The sequence below is a fragment of the Phyllostomus discolor genome, chromosome 7 (genome assembly GCF_004126475.2).
Source record: "Phyllostomus discolor isolate MPI-MPIP mPhyDis1 chromosome 7, mPhyDis1.pri.v3, whole genome shotgun sequence".
Taxonomy (NCBI): domain Eukaryota; kingdom Metazoa; phylum Chordata; class Mammalia; order Chiroptera; family Phyllostomidae; genus Phyllostomus; species Phyllostomus discolor.
In genome coordinates, this window is record NC_040909.2 from 105,053,822 (window position 1) to 105,070,328 (window position 16,507).

General features: G+C 36.7%; 1 protein-coding gene across 5 annotated transcripts in view; it reads left to right on the forward strand.

The window, feature by feature from the left end:
* The first annotated feature begins 274 nt into the window (after positions 1 to 274).
* Positions 275 to 16,507, forward strand: part of SLC26A7 (solute carrier family 26 member 7) — a 77,179-nt gene continuing 60,946 nt past the window's right edge. For 2 of the 5 annotated variants that reach the window (XM_036031228.1, XM_036031233.1), the window contains exons 1-3: positions 1,589 to 2,215; positions 6,613 to 6,723; positions 9,365 to 9,537. In XM_036031228.1, coding sequence (XP_035887121.1) covers positions 2,023 to 2,215; positions 6,613 to 6,723; positions 9,365 to 9,537 — 477 coding nt within the window. In that variant the 5' untranslated portion in view covers positions 1,589 to 2,022. Of the gene's footprint in view, positions 989 to 1,588; positions 2,216 to 6,612; positions 6,724 to 9,364; positions 9,538 to 16,507 lie in introns of those variants that run through there. The other 3 variants (XM_036031229.1, XM_036031231.1, XM_036031232.1) reach the window with 3 other exon arrangements.

Genomic DNA, 16,507 nt, shown 5'->3' on the forward strand with positions numbered 1-16,507 from the left:
CAGATCATGTTCAAAGAAACATAATGCCACAGTCAAAAGTAATGTGAGAAGGTAGTAATGGGTGAAGGGGGTCAAATTCATGGTGACGGAAGATGATTTGACTTTGGGTGGAGGGCACACCATCAATATCCAGATCGTGTATCATAGAAATGTACACTTGGAACTTACATGATATTATTAACCAATGTTAACTAAATACATTTAATAAAAAAGTAACGTGAGGAGAATTTCAGTCTTAACTAGGATCTCTCAAAAACCATTAAAGGTGATCCAATGTATATCCTGAATATTGTTTCTTAGAAGACTCTTTCCTTATTTGAGCCTGGCTCAATTACCTCATACTTCATAATTGTTCCACAGGCTCTTACATGCTAACCCTCTGAAACTCTCTAAAACCCCAGACCATGAGGTTTTCTGTTTCTATCCCCCCTGTCTCCTGCATTCACTATCTAGTTTTTCCCCTTTCCATTATACAAATTCTGTAAGAAAAGTAATTGTGTTGGAAAGAGATGGACCTTTCCATATATTGTGAGAGAATGGGGAGAAGGCCAGCAAGTAAAATAAAATCTCTCCTTATTTTACCCATTGTTATCTCTAACTATTTTTCTGTCTCCACTGATTTTCAGGCTACCAGCATAGCCTGGAACCAGGCTGAGATAGACTACATCATTCTTGGGTAATTTCAGGAGTGCAGGCATTCAATTCACATATTAATACCTAATGACTGGATCCTACGTCTGCAGAACTTTTATTAGATCCTAGGAAGGTGGCAATGCAAATTATGTGAATAATCCCTACTCACAAGGAATTTACAATCTCATTAGCCTGCCTGGATCAAATCACATGAAATAGATTTCAAGAAAGAAAACCAATAGACAATGAGAATGACTATAGCTGTACACCCAAGAACAGCATAAGAGTTACCTGGATGTTGGGTGTACAGCAAGAACAGAGCTGAGGGGAAACCAGAGAATGTTTCATGGAAAAGGTAAGTATTGAGTCTGTGTTTGATCCAAGCAAGAGACCGGGGAACTAAGGAAAGTAGTATAGAGATATGCTGAAGAGTCAGTATGTAGCATATGGTGAATGTAATTATCTACTGAAACAGAGGGTCCAGGCAAGGTGCAAAGTTTTCTTTTTTCCTCAGTGGGACTGCAATTGTGATTTCAGTCAAGCTTTCAATTCTTATTTTGCCAGCATAGATTTGAATTTATTACCTAGATATGTTTTGAAAAAAAATGTATTGTGAATTTTGATTATGGAAGTAAAATATACTCAGTATATATACATATTATATATATAAGTATATATGTAAACTTTTGAAAAGAAGTATATAATACAAATAACTATTGTTTTTGTGAATGAAAATCTCACCTACCAGGGACTAAAAAAGATAGGGCATTTAGCAATGCCCTCTTATTTTGCCGAATTTTGTAGAACTGAAAATGTATACTTCCTAAATTGGTAAAGTACAGATTCTCTGATTCCCACCCTCCCCCCCCCCCCCCCGCCCCCCACAGGCCAGACCATTCTGGCAGTTTTGTGTTTTTGCATAGTTTATAGGAAGAGTCTTAACTAGCTGAATGCTTCCTGTTTTCATTAGCATGGCCCAGCCCACTTCCAACACACACCCAGAGCTACATTGGCCTTTGGGATTGGAGCCAAAATTTAAGACTACAGTGAATATTAGGGAATTTACTGGTGAGAGAGCTGTAGACCAACTTAACATTGAACCCATTCCTTTTCCAAGATCGGAAAAATAGTAACAGGAACCATTTCCCCATATCATTCAGGTAAGAATTCAAGGTTTTAATCTATATTTTTATCTGGAATGATTAGCTGCACTGCAATAATACATACAGCCCAGCTGCATATATTTAAGTTCATCTGTTAATCTTTATCTCTCTCTCTTTTTTATTGATTTATTGTTTGCATAGCGTTGACGTTATAAACCACAGACGAATTGGAGCCTCACATTGAAAGGAGGAAAACTTTTTTTTCCTACAAGAAGGGATCTGAAAAATGACAGGGACAAAGAGGAAAAAGAAGAATGTGCTCTGGAGCAGGATGAAGAACCCCCATTGTGAAGACTTGAAACAGTGGGGCAGAAGGAGGCTACCTGTTTTGGAATGGGCACTACATTACAATCTGAAAGAAGACTTGCCCCCAGACACTGTGTCTGGGATAATGTTGGCAGTTCAACAGGTAACACAAGGTAATGTACCGTGCTCGTTTTTCCTGTTTTATGCAGAACAGATGTCACTTTGCTTTAGTGGGAGAGTATTGTGACCTCAGGTCTACAATTTAGCTAATGAAATGAATATTGAATTAATTTCGGGGAAATAAACACATTGACTCTTTCATACTGAATATATGTATAAATATATAGAGAATCCTGTATGTCCTTAGAGCTTGTTTATTGTGCATGCTGATTTCATTTTGAATCACATTGTACACTGTATTTATTTCTCAATAAGAAATTTAAACTGGTGAGAAGTCTTATTTTAATTTTCCTAAGGCAGATTCTAAATGATATGCTGGGTTTAGATAGGTGTTTCTCTTGGTAAAAACTTTTAGTTAACTAGTGTGCACATGTGTAAGTGTGTGTGTGTATGTGTGTGTGTTTTCCTTAAAAGTATACTCATTGTATTTTTTGACTGATTCAATTAATCATTTTCTAACTGTAGCAAGGAAAGGAACTGACTTCTCAGCCTTGAGAATTTGGAACGCTTTCCTTAGCACAGACTTTGTAGATTTGTATTTCCTTGCAGTTTCACTACCTCCCTGTCTTGAACTATTATTCATACCATTAAACTATATGCACTCTTTTAACTGAATTATTCTGTAGCTGAAACAAACTTGTTTGTTTATTTGTGCTTTTAATGCAGATTAGAAACATCTGCACTAGTGGCTTTACTTTAAGATCCATAATACTACCATTTTGTGGGTTTAAGTTTTCCTAAATAGTCTTGTATTACATTTTAATGACTATTTTGTTAACAGCAAAACACAGTGATCTTTCATTAAAATTCAGAATAAATAACAGGTTAGGGCTTTTGCAGCCTTGTTTTTATTTAATTTTATTCAAATGAGACACTGCTACTTTGAAACTTAGGTGGTGAATTTACTAGGGCTTTGTCACCAGATAGTCTGAGTATATTTTTTAAACTTATTGCTTTAACTTAATGTGAAATAAAAGACTAATATATATTTAAAAACAAATTTTTTCACCTTTGTAAAATATCAGGTTAATGAAGAATTTTGAGAATATAATAAAATTACCTGTGATATGTCATTAGTGATATCATTTATATGTAAGTCATTAGTAGTTCATTGTATGGCTTCTATCTGAGTATAGATTTTGAGGAATTTTATTTTATGATTTATGTATTACATTAGTTATGAAGAAAAACTGGGCAGGTCCCAACTGACGAGAAGCACAAAGGTCACCCATTGTGTCTTATAAAGTCATAGATCTTGCTACTATTCCTTTTGAGAGTAAGCCTACCCATGAGTGGACAAGGCTACATCACTAGAAAGACCTTAAAATTTTGTGTTGGTATATGAAAAGACTCATTCGTCTAAAAGTACCCCTATCCTCTTAAAAACAATTTTCTCAAACTTTCTCATGCTTACCTACTATGCAGGTATAAAAAGTGAAATATGCCCTGTCTGGTGTGGCTCAGTGGATTGAGTACTGGCCTGTGAACCAAAGGGTCACTGGTTCAATTTCCAGTCAGGGCACATGACTGGGTTGCAGGCCCATAGGGGGCACTTGAGAGGCAACCACACAGTGATGTGTCTCTCCCTTTCCCTCTCCCCTATAAAAATAAATAAATAAAATCTTCTTTTAAAAAGTGCAATGTCGCAACATTGTAAGGAGCATTGTGCTAAACTCCTTATATACGTTATATTCCCCTATCCTAACACAATCCTAAAACAGCAGTCTCTTCTCCATTTTCCACATAAGAAAATGGAGGCTTCGGAAAGTAAGTAATTTTTCCTGGACCTCATACCTAATAAATGATGGAGTCAGGACTTGATTCCAAAGTCAACACTCTTAATATTTTATACTTTACAATCTGTACTGCCAAAATAACTAGACATATTCATAATACCAATATTATTAATAATTGGAGACATTTCTTTAGAAAGGATCAAATATCCTCTCTTCAAATTACTTTTTCATTTAGCTTTCACCCGTGCAGGTTTCAGACTGAAAGGTGAAGTTACAGGGGAAATAACTACAGTACAAAGTAGAGTAAGGAAGGCATGTAGATATTACGGCTTTATGTTTGTGTGAATACAATACTGGCAGACGTTACAGGCTCCATTTCTTTACAAAAATCAGAAGAAAGAAGAGATAGTTTTTGCTTTTGCATCATAGCACAAAACTAGAAACAAATACCTGTTTTTACTCTACTGATCTTTGTTGTTTTTTTTTATTATTAAATACTTTTGAATTGTATTGTTGTTCAAGTACAGTTTTCTGCCTTTTCCCCCATCCCTCCCCACCATCCTCCCCTGTTCCCAGACCCCCTTGTGTTTGTCCATGTGTCCTTTATAATAGTTTCTATAATAGTTTCTGAATAGAAATCCTTCACCCTTATCATTCCCTCCCCTCTCCCCTCTGGTTACTGTCAGTTTGTTCTTAATTTCAGTGTCTTTGGTTCTATTTTGCTTGTTTGTTGTGTTGATTAGGTGAGATCATATGGTATTTGTCTTTCACCACCTGGTTTATTTGACTCAGCATAATGCTCTCCAGTTCCATCCATGCTGTTGCAAAGGGTAGGAGCTCCCTCTTTCTTTCTGCTGCGTAGAATTCCATTGTGTAAATGTACCATGGTTTTTTGATCCATTCATTTACTGATGGGCGCTTAGGTTGCTTCCAGCACTTGGCTATTGTAAATTGTGCTGCTATGAACATTGGGGTGCATAGGTTCTTTTGGATTGGTGTTTCAGGATTCTTAGGTTATAATCCTAGCAGCAGAATTGCTGGGTCAAAAGGCAGTTCCACTTTAAGTTTTCTGAGGAAATTCCATACTGTTTTCCACAGTGGCTGCACCAGTCTGCAATCCCACCAACAGTGCACTAGGGTTCCCTTTCCTCTTGGGAAGGAGTCCATAGACTGTTTCAGACTGATAAAGAGGTGATTGCCCTTCCCCAAAGTAAATAAATATAAATGTAGATGTGCTCATTTCAAAGAAAAAAGAGACGATTTAGATTATTTTTTAACCATGTTCATAGAGTTTTTAGAAAACACTTGTATTTTTTTAAAATACCAAAAACGTGGGCTCTCTCATTTCTAATATTAGACAATGGCTGTTATAGTCAGCATCTACCACAATGCTCTTTAACTGACGTCTTATAGGATCTCACGACAGAATGTGTTTTAAAGATGAGCAAGCATTCTAGAGAATGCCATTGACTTACAACATGTCACCGATGTAGTTGGCAAGCTAAGTAGTATAAGACTCTTGTTTGTAGAGTATTTATTTTACATTTTAGCCTGGATGACGACTTTGGGAGAAATAGTTCCTTTGTTCCTAACTTGAAAACCCAAGCACTGCAACAGGGTGGAGACTTATAATGCATGACTTGTCATGTAAGAACTCAATCCACCCAGAAGCAATACGAGAATGTTTTATCTTATAATTCCCAGGGATCACCTAGAATTTTGTTCCTAAACCATGAAAATTCTATGCTGCTACAGCATTGTGGGCTGCACAGAAAAGATGAATGTTCCTTATAATTATGTAGAATGTGTGGCATTATTGGCACAAAAACGCATGCGTGGAAGCTCAGCTTCATTGCACTCTTGAGGGCAGCTTAGTGACATGTGGAACAATAAGTGGAAACTCCTGAAGCGTACTACATTGTAAAAATTAAAGGCTGGTCTGGAAATATTCTCCTGCATGGTCTCAGGCTTGAGGATATGAAACCCTAGCATTAGCTACCAAGTTCTAACTTGACTCCCTGAATCACTGTCTTCCTGCTAGTACTTTTCTCCAGGAACAATAGCAACCTAATATTACTAAATAGGTCTAAAGTATTCTTGCCCAGCCCCCATAAAAATATACCAAGGAGCTAGTAACACTCTGCTGGCTTTTCCCTTTTTCTCCATTTCCCCTCATCCCATGACCCATTCTCCACTGTACTTCCAGGCTTCATTCAACACTTCTGATTTTCTTTGGTGATTTGCACATTAAATGGCCATTTATATAATATGTATTAAGATTTGCAACAAAATAGGTAGGCAGTGAGTGTGAAGATAAAGTGTGTGGCTTATATAGTACCATAAATCTGTTTCTACCAGCTAGGATCCATCCCTGGTTTTTGTTATTGTTTTTGCTTTGTTTTGTTTTAGTAACCTTGCCTCTGTAATCAAGGAAAAACACAGCATTCCGAAAATAATGATTTTTATAATTGAAATATAAACCAATGAGTGAATTATCTGTTATTTAGGACCATGATGCTATCTCTCATGGAGCAAATGGAATAATTAAATTATGGTTTATTTTGTCATGAAATAAATCTAGATTCATTCTAGTTTCTAATGGACTATATTTGGGGGTTATAAGATGGTCTGAATTATGCTGGTCTTCTTCACAGGGTTGGCCTTTGCTATTCTCTCATCTGTGCACCCAGTGTTCGGTTTATATGGGTCTTTGTTTCCTGTCATCACTTACGCCATATTTGGAATGGGACGTCATGTTGCCACAGGTAATAATTCCTGTTTCTGCTTCTCATCTTACTAATGAAAGGGACCTCAAAAGTGATCATTAGTTATTGGTTACATTTCTAGCTTTACTACTAAAAACTCAGCAACTACTAGGGCCAAGACATTTAACTTCCTGTACCTCAGCTACTCCATACATATTGTGATTTATTACTATATGACTATGTAACCAGGTTATTGTTAAAGACTCTGAATTTTTTAGTTGTAAAAAGCCATAAAAGAAGGACAATGTTCTGAATTTACAATAAAATGGAGAAAAGTAAGCACTTTGAGGGGTAAAGAAAAGAATATATAAAATTTAGTGATTTAAATATTGAAAAATATTTTCCACATAATTGATGTTTTAGATTTCTTCTAAGCTATAATCTATAATGTTCTTTAATTAATATGTCTTTTACCTTGTTTCACTCTGCATTACCAAATATAATTGGAAGTGTCACAAGTACAGTTGTCTGATAATAGAAGGGGATGGTTAAAAACATGGGTTTTGAAGTTGTTGGACTTCTTTTCAGCTAGATTTCAGGTGGTTCTGAATGATGGTTTTTCTGTGGTTTAGTTGTAATTTTGATGTGGTTGTGGGAGGATTCAAGTACCAAGTTTAGCAATACCACTGTATTGACCAGAACCTCAGCATTTTAAAATAGACAATATCTGCGTATTTGGGTTAAAAAGAAAAACCCTGAAATTCAGAAAGTTTTCTGTAAGAACACAGACCAAACTCACAGGTGCACAGATTACAACCAGTTGTGGCCAGATCTAAAGCCCCCACTTTTCTTGTTTACAGTCAGTTGCTCATGAGTGGACTTTCCTTTGTGTTGACACAAAAATAGAAAAGCACAGCAATGAATTAAAAGATTTTGAAGCCTATTATTTCTAAATTATTCTGCTCTCTAATTTCCTAAAAAAATTTTTATTTTTCAAAATATATTTAAATATGTCATTAGCAAGAAAAAGCAGATTGTTTTAGAGCTGACCTCAAAGCATTTCCTCTGTTAAAAACAAGATAAAAGAAGGCAAAAAAAATTTTCATGTCATAAACACACTACTTGATATACACATAAATGTACATTTACACAAACCACTTTATTTCTTAAGGAATTGCTATAGATATTTTACTGGTGGCATGGTTTTGAAATGGCCATTTTTCTAAGACTGACAAATATTACTAACTGTAAATGCTGTAAATTTCAAAATACATGTAATTTCTATGGCATCAGTAAAGGAACAATTATTCTCTTGCCTTTTGGTGGTATAGTTACTTATTTATATGATGGTAATAAATATTAATTTAATAATATCATTATTTTTGACTTTCCTATAATATTAAACATAGGGACCAAGTGAATCTTAGTAAAAGTTTCCTTCAGACATTTAATATAGATAACATATTTCTATTTAAAAATCAATTTATTGTATTTTATTATGGTGTATGTATGTATGTGGGAATTCCTTCTTCCACTTTGTTACTGAGAGAGGGATCAGAACTCTTGACAGGAAGAGAACACACTGGAAAGGGTCCCACATTTGTGTGAAGCCAGGACAGTTCTTGGGAAGTACCAATGAACTTTATCTAATCACAGTAGACAGAAATGGTATACCATATTTTCCTATGTATAATGTGCTCCCATATGTAATGTGCACCAAACTTTCAGGAAAATATCTTTCATTTTAATTTTTTTAATTCAATTTCTTGAATCAATTATTTTTTTTATATTTAGAAACAAAACCAAATATTGTGCTACAGGGTATTATTTTGTATACAGATCCTTATTGCTTTCTAGAGTTATGCTTTTAACACATAAGCATAAATAAAAGAACTAAAAACATTTATATAGATACGGAATTAGTACTAACCATGTATAATGTGCATGCTTATTTTTCCCTCAAAAATTTGGGCAAAACTGCGACTTATACATGGCAAAATATGGTAATCGTTTTATGGGCTACAACATGTTGTTACACTATATTAAAGGTTCACTCTAATAAAGGTCTAAGGTCTAATCTTCTATGAAAGCACAGAGAGTAGAAAGATTAAACCTGGCTTGCAGAGTCTGGGATGAATCTTTATGAATATGGGATTGAAACCGGACCTTGGAAGACAACAGAGTGTGTATAGGGAGATGAAGAGCAAGCATATCAGGCAAAGAGCTTCAGATTCATGCAAAGAACTCATATTTCACCACTGAGCCTACTGAGATTTTTATGTTTATAATCTTATTTATATATTTCCCAAAACTCTGAAATGTAGATATCTGATTTTCATTTTACAAATGAGGCAATTTTGACTCAGGGTGATATGCTGGATTTATACCCAGTCCATGATCTTAATCCCTGCCCAGAGGACATTCTTATGCAGGTTTGTAGAGAAGTGGGCACATGTATGGCCTGGGAAGGAATAGCAAATAGGTGGGTGTGGCTATAAGTTGAAGGAATGTGTATATGTAGGTAATTTTCTGTTTGTTCCATGGAGTGGAACAAAGCGTAGAGGAGTGGGGGTGCAGAGGAGAGTGTTTCTAATAGATCTGCTTGGGTCTACAATATAGATTCAACTTTAATGGTGGATTTCAACAATTTTCATTGGGTCTGTTACTAACAGGAGATTCCCCACCCCATTCCTCCTTTTAGGCACTTTTGCCTTGACATCCTTAATATCAGCCAACGCAGTGGAGCGTCTTGTCCCTCCGAGTAGCCAGAACCAAACTGCACAGAGTAACACAAGTGTGCTGGGCTTATCTGACTTTGAGATGCAAAGGATTGGTGTTGCTGCAGCTGTTTCCTTCTTGGGTGGTGTGATTCAGGTAAGCAGTACTGAGCTGTAGGGGTGAAGAAACTGAGATGGCAGCAAAGGAAAGGCAATTGACATTTTATTTTTATTCATGTTCATGGGTGTGTCTGTCTAGAAGGATTGGGGGACGTTCTTGTCGTTATGAAAATACGGTCTGCTACATAAAATAGTTACTCTATAAGTGCTGGTTGAGTAAATGAGTTGGAATTAATAAATGGAAGTTAAAAAGAAGCAGTTTTTGACTTTTTAAGAATAAGCTTTCTCGGAAGTGTGTCACACAATGGATTGGACTTCCTTATGAGGCAGTGAGGAAGGACTCGTGTTCACACGGTGATACAGTCATCACCGAGCGATAATGCTGTAGGAGAATTCTTATAATGGGAAGGAGACATGGCTGTTTCTAGGATCCTTCCCAGTTTTCACAGTTGATGATGATTCCGCCCACATCAATAGTAAACAGTGTTTGGCTGGTGCCATGGACTTGCTGGTGTGGGTGCTGGCGCATCCGTCTGTCTGCACCAGTCTTTGCTCCTTGCAGCGTCAGGCATGTGTGCTTTGCCAGATCCACTCTAGTCTATTTTTTCAAAACATCAGACCATATAGTTCGCTGTTTCTAGTCAGTTGTCAAAATTAGATAACTCAGAAATGAATATAAAATACATGTCGACAAGTACTGACTATTAGCCATTGATTACCTGTTTTAGAAGTGTTTTGGCTTACTCTTTCAATTTAAACTGAATTATATGGACATGAATTTCCTGGGTTGGTGGATGCCCTATTTTACAGTATAACATTATTCACAAGGTCAAAGATGATGTAAACACCAAGAAGAGAGAAATATAGTTGATGATTGTCTGAAATTGAATGATAGGAAGGAAAGATGTGACCTAAAGGTTAGGAACTTAAACTTTGTAGAATCACATTTGCTTCCAGCCACATGGGAAGGACAGAAAACTTGATGTGAAATGACTAAGAACTTGAGTCTTCACAATTCTTTAGAAAAGAGGCCATCGGAGTAGGCAGCTTTGCCTAGGAGATTACTAGACTAGAAGGCCAATAGGTGTTTTCTATGGCTGATGTCTGTGCTTTCATGAAATGCAAACTGGTTGCCTAGGTACCCTATAATCTTTGCTATACATTTTTAATCATGGATGATACCAGCCTATTCTGAGACTTGCACAGGCAGAAATAGTGGCCTTTCCCTCCTCGGTTGCCCTGCGTGAGGCCCTCTCATAGACGCGTCATCAGTATCCATCTCAGGAATAATCAGCCTCATGAACTGGTGATTCAGACATGGATATGTTGCTGTAGATTTGGTATAGGTTTTCCTAATTTCTCCTTATTTAAAATAAAAATCTTTGTATTAACAGAGCAAAGATAGTATTGCTATTTCTTCTGCTCCTATTATTATCCATTCAAATTTCTCTTTAAATCTATTATTTTTGTTAAACTTTCTCTTATTCTATTACTGATATATTTTAAAATCTAAGAACATATGTAATTAGCAATTAGACCCAGCAACCTTCTGCTTAGGCTCATTTTTACCATTTTCCATAAATTTAAAATAATTACTGGCTATTTTGTTATCATCTAGCATATTTGGATTAAAATTAAAATGATAAAATACAAAAATAAGAGCCAGGATTTTAACATCATAAAAAAACTAATGTCTCACCCTGGCTGGGTGGCTTAGTAGCTTGGTGCATCATCCCATACACCAGAAGGTTGTGGGTTTGATTCCCAGTCAGGGCACATGCCTAGGTTGCAGGTTTGATCTCTAGTTGAATGTGTAGGGAGGCAACCAATTGATGTTTCTTTCTCACACAGATGGTTCTCTCTCCCTCTCTCCCCTCTCTCCATCACTCTCCCTTCCTCCCTCTAAAAAAAAAAAAAATCAATAAGCATATCCTTGTGTGAGAACTAAAAAGAAAGTTGTCTCATTTCCTAGAATGAAACTCTAGAACCACAGAGTAAAATGGGATATTATTGAAGATAATAAAAGTAATTTGGATTTCAATACCTTTTGTTACAAGTAAAATCTGATCCGGAGAGTTATGGCTTCAAACCTCTGTTTTCCTTTGTCCTTAGCGCTGACACTGGATACGTGACCTGTGTTTTAGCCAAGTTTTAAGCAGGTGGCTGGCCTTTCTTTGGCCTCTAAACTCATCTCTCCACAGTCAGTCGGAACCCTGAAGCCCGTCAGGTCTTTGGGATCCAGCTGCTCGATCCCTTTTTCTTTCCCCCGTCAGCTGTGAAATCCACCGAATATGAGGGCAGTTCCGAGGTGTCCAGTTTGTTCAAACACAAGAAGGTGTTTGTTCGCTTACCTCGTTTTATTTATTTACTTTTGGTTTGCTTTGCTTGTATATTATTTCCAGGTTGATTTCCCCCCGCTTTGAAGGTCTAACTAATGGAATTATTTAGGTTAATACGGTTATATTGTTAAGGTGTTTGAAACAATCACATCTGGTCTGGTTCAAAGATTGTGTATCATCTGGAAATGCCGTTGGCTGTAAGGAGCAGAGAATCCTACTACTAGAGGTTCGCACCGTTCCTTGTGTAGCAAGAGGTCAGAGAAACAGATTCTTAAGGGTCTTTGATGGCTGGCCACCCATTCAATTGACGAAATGATCTGCTTTATAAAATTATATAATAGGACATCTGTGACTTACCAGTGCTTTTTTTTTTTGCCTTTTTTTCCTGGTAGTTCACAAATAAGATTTTTTTCCCCACCTAAATTTTAGCTTTTATTTGCCTGTTTTTCCCACATATTTCTCTCTCCAATTCTTTACATGGCATATATTACTTAAAAGTTTTAATGATTCTAAGATGTCCATCTCTTTAATTTTAACTTGTCTTATTGCTATTTTAGAAGAAAATATGGCATAAAATAATAAAGAAATTAAAATTATATTAATAATATATTTACAGCAAATTATCTTCATAGCATAAAATTTCTGATTTTACTTTGAGGATTGTGGTTGGTTTGTTTGTTTGTTTTGAATTTCTTCCAACTTTCTGGACATCCAAAATATTTTGGTCTTTTTTCCACACAAGACGTTGTTTAGAGCACAAGGTTCTTCAGGTTAATTGTAATATCTTCATCCATTTTAAAGTCTTTATTAAAGTTAGCATAGAACTCTGCACATGACAGATTCTCAGAAAAGCTGTTGAATTAAAAAATAAACTGTTAAATCAGGAATCTGAAAACCAAGAAATAACAGACATGATGCCAAGTAATAATTTTGTGATTTTAAAAAATTAAGTGAGCCTAACCTTTGTTGGTTTTAATGACTACTATATCAGGAGGGAGCTATTAAAAAGTGCACTCAGAGACGAGTCGCTCTTTCCAGCCTTTTCTCCCCAGGTCTGCTGCCTTTCCGCTGCCACTCTGGTCTCACTCACCCCCTAGAGGTAACGTCTCGTTCATTTCTGGTGTATGCTTCTTGTGTTTCACTTTGCAAAAAGAGAAGATACCTGCCTGTTTTCTTACTTGCTTTCTTTCTTGCATGAAAGATAGTGTTCTTTTGTATCTTTCTTTCATCACTTAACAATATATCCTGGAAATCATTCTGAGGATCAACATATTTTCATGTAAGATCATTTTGTATCAGTTTGGTGAACTGTCTGTTCATGTATCTTTCCATTTACGTATCAGTTGATTGAGAGCTGATTTTCCCTAGAATTTTAAGAGTTCTTAATATGCTATGGATATTAGCTCTTTATCTAAGATACATGTTGCAAATCTTTTCTTCTAATTAGGCAGTTTTTCTTTGGTTTTATTTTACAATGTACTTAAAGAGTTAGGAACTCAAATTTATGAATTTTTTTCTTTTAGTGCCCTGGATTTTGAGTCAGCATTAAAAAACATTTTCCTGCACTGAATCTACAGAGGAATTTATCATATTGTTCTAGTTAAATTTATTGAGTTACTATCTATATAATTTGTCTCTTTAGTTTTCAGATCAGTGTGTAGTTTATACTTATATATGATGTGAAACATGAATCTAGTTTTATTTTTTTTCTAAGTGGCTGCCCAGTTGGGCCAGCAACATTTATCAAAAAGCCTATCTTTGCTTCCATGATTTAAGATGCCAGCTTCATTATTTCTATACTTATTTTCATCTGTCTCAGGGCTTTCTTTTCTATTCTACTGGCCTATAATTTTATTCATATGGCAGTAGTGCCCTGCTTTAATTATGGGGACTTATAGTGTGCTTTAATATCTGATAAGACTAGCTCCCCTTTGTATTTTTAGTTCTTAGTGTGTTCCTAACTATTTCTGCATGTTTGGTTTTTTCCTATGAACTGTATATCAACTAGACAAGTTGATAGTTTCATTAAAAAAACTTGTTTATATTTTTAATGTGATTGTGTTAAATTGAAATTTTTTATAATGTGGAGTTGTCTTATCCAGGAATAGGGACGCCTTTTTTTTTTGTTTAAATCTAATTCTATGTCTTGTAAGAGAGTTTTCTCTTATAGGTTTTATACATTTTTGTCAAGTTTATTCCTAAGTATTTAATCATCATTATTGCTATTATAAAAGGGGATTTTTTTTTTACCATTTTGACCTCTAGCTGTCTACTGTTTGTGTTTTAAAAAATATTGATTTTTGTATGTTAACGATACATCCTGATAATTTATTGACTTCATTATGTGGTTTTATTGTTTATTGAATCACTAGTATTTTCTAGAGATACTTTTACTTCTTTATGAATTGATGTAACTTGTGATGTCTCTTATCCAGTTACATTAAGTGACAACAAACACCATTGTAGTGTTAAATCATGGTGGAAACAGTGAGCATTCTTGCCTTTTCTTGAATTAACTCAAAATGCCATGAAAGTGTCCATGAAGACACTAATAACGTGTGTAGGTGCCAGTCAAGGTGGAGGAGCAGGCGGACGCTGCATGCCCCTCCTCACAGGACCACGTCAAAATTACTAAAGTATAGGACAGTGAACCTGGAGAATTATCTGAAGGCTAGCTAAACAGAAGTTTATAACTAAGGATGTACAGAAAAAGGCACGTCGAGACTGGCAGCAGGGGCAGAAACGTGAAACAAGCTGGCCCCTCTCTTGTGTGTGGTTGCTGAGAATCTGGAGGGATATCCCAACTGACGAGGTCCCCCTTTAGGAGTGAGGGGCCTCATCCCCATGCTAGGCTCCCCAGCTTGGAACACCAGTGTGGAAAAGAGGGCCCACGTAACATCTGATGATAAAATCAGGGGGGATTCAGTCAGTTGGGTGAGACGGAAGGCTGCTGAAAACTTAGGCATACTCTTAAAGGGCCAGTGCACAAACTCACACTCACAGGTCCTCACCTTCGGCTTCAGCTGAAGGACAGCAGCTTGGAAAGTGTCATAGATGTACAGGGAGAAACTGAGCTGTGTGGCTTTGGGGAGAGGGCTGGAGAGATGGTTGCCATTGTCCCTGTGCTGAGCCATCCACAAAGGTCCCCAGTCCCCAGGCACGTGGCAGTGATGGGCACTCTTTCCTGTGTTGAGTCCATCCCCCTTACTGCCAAATCTGAATCTGCATGAACCTGGCGAACTCCACTAGCTCCACCCTAAGGACTCCCCGAGACCCTGCCCTACTTAACTCGTCCACGACCCAAGGCCCTCTCAGTGTGAACCAGCCTTGGTCTGTATTCAGTCTTTATTAAAAGACTCTCAAGGAATTCTGGTGAAGCTTGGGGATTTCCAGAGACATACAGGGAGAAACTGAGTTGTGTGGCTTCAGGGTGGAGGCTGGAGGGGCAGCCACCATTGTCCCTAGATTGAGCAATCCCCACAAACCACGAAATCTGAATCTACATTGGCTTGTTGAACTGTACTCACTCCACCGTGATAAGTCCCTTAGACCCCAGCACCTCTACAAAGGTCCCCAGCCCCCACGCCAGTAGTGGCTGGTCTGTGTGTCCACTGAAACTTCTGCTGAGTATCTTCAAGCCCAGCACTGGTGCCAAATCTGAATCTGTATTAGTATTAACTTGGTTAACACAACGTACCCCAACTTGGTGACTGCCTGAGGTATACAACATACAAGCACTTTATACAGAGAGCAAATTTTGATGGACATGAAGGGAGAGCTTGACAGTAATACAATGAACAAAGAAATAGCAGCTGAGAGTGCCACATAAGACTAGATGGATTTAATTGATATTTTTAGGGCATTTCACCCCAAAGCAACAGAATACACATTCTTTTAAGTGCACACATGTCAGCCACCAAAACAAGTCCCCATAAATTTGGGAAGATTGAAATTATATCAAGCATCTTCTTTGACCACAATAAGATGAAATTATAAATCAACAGAAAAATGGAAAAACACATGGAGTCTAAATAACATGTAACAGAACAATGAATGTGTTAACAATGAGATCAGGGAAGAAATTACAAGATACCTTGAGACAAATGAAAATGCAAACATAGCAACCCAAACTCTATGGGACACAGTGAGAGCAGTCCTAAGAAGGGAATTCATAGAATACAATGCTACCTCAAAAAATAAGAAAAATACCAAATGCACTATTTAACCTATACCTAACAGAACTTTAAAAAGTACAACAAAGTGCAAAGTGAGTAAAAGAAAGGAAATAATAAAGATCAGAGTGAAAGTAAGTGAAATATAGTATTTAAAAAAACCACAAAAGATCAGTGAAACCAAGAGCTGGTTCTCTGAAAAAACAAACAATACTGATAAACTGTTAACCAGACTCAGCAAGAAAAGAAGTAGGCCCAAGTGAACAAACCAGAATTCAGTGCAGACAAGAGACAACTGACAACACAGAAATACAAATGGTTATAAGAAACTAGTATAAACAACTATGTAAAAATGGACAATCAGGAAGAAATGAGTAAAATCTTCGAAACACACAACCTTCCAAGACTGAATGGAGAAGAAACTGGTAATCTGAGCAGACCAATCATTGTCAACAAAATCAGATCAGTAACAAAAAACGCACAGCAAATGAAAGTC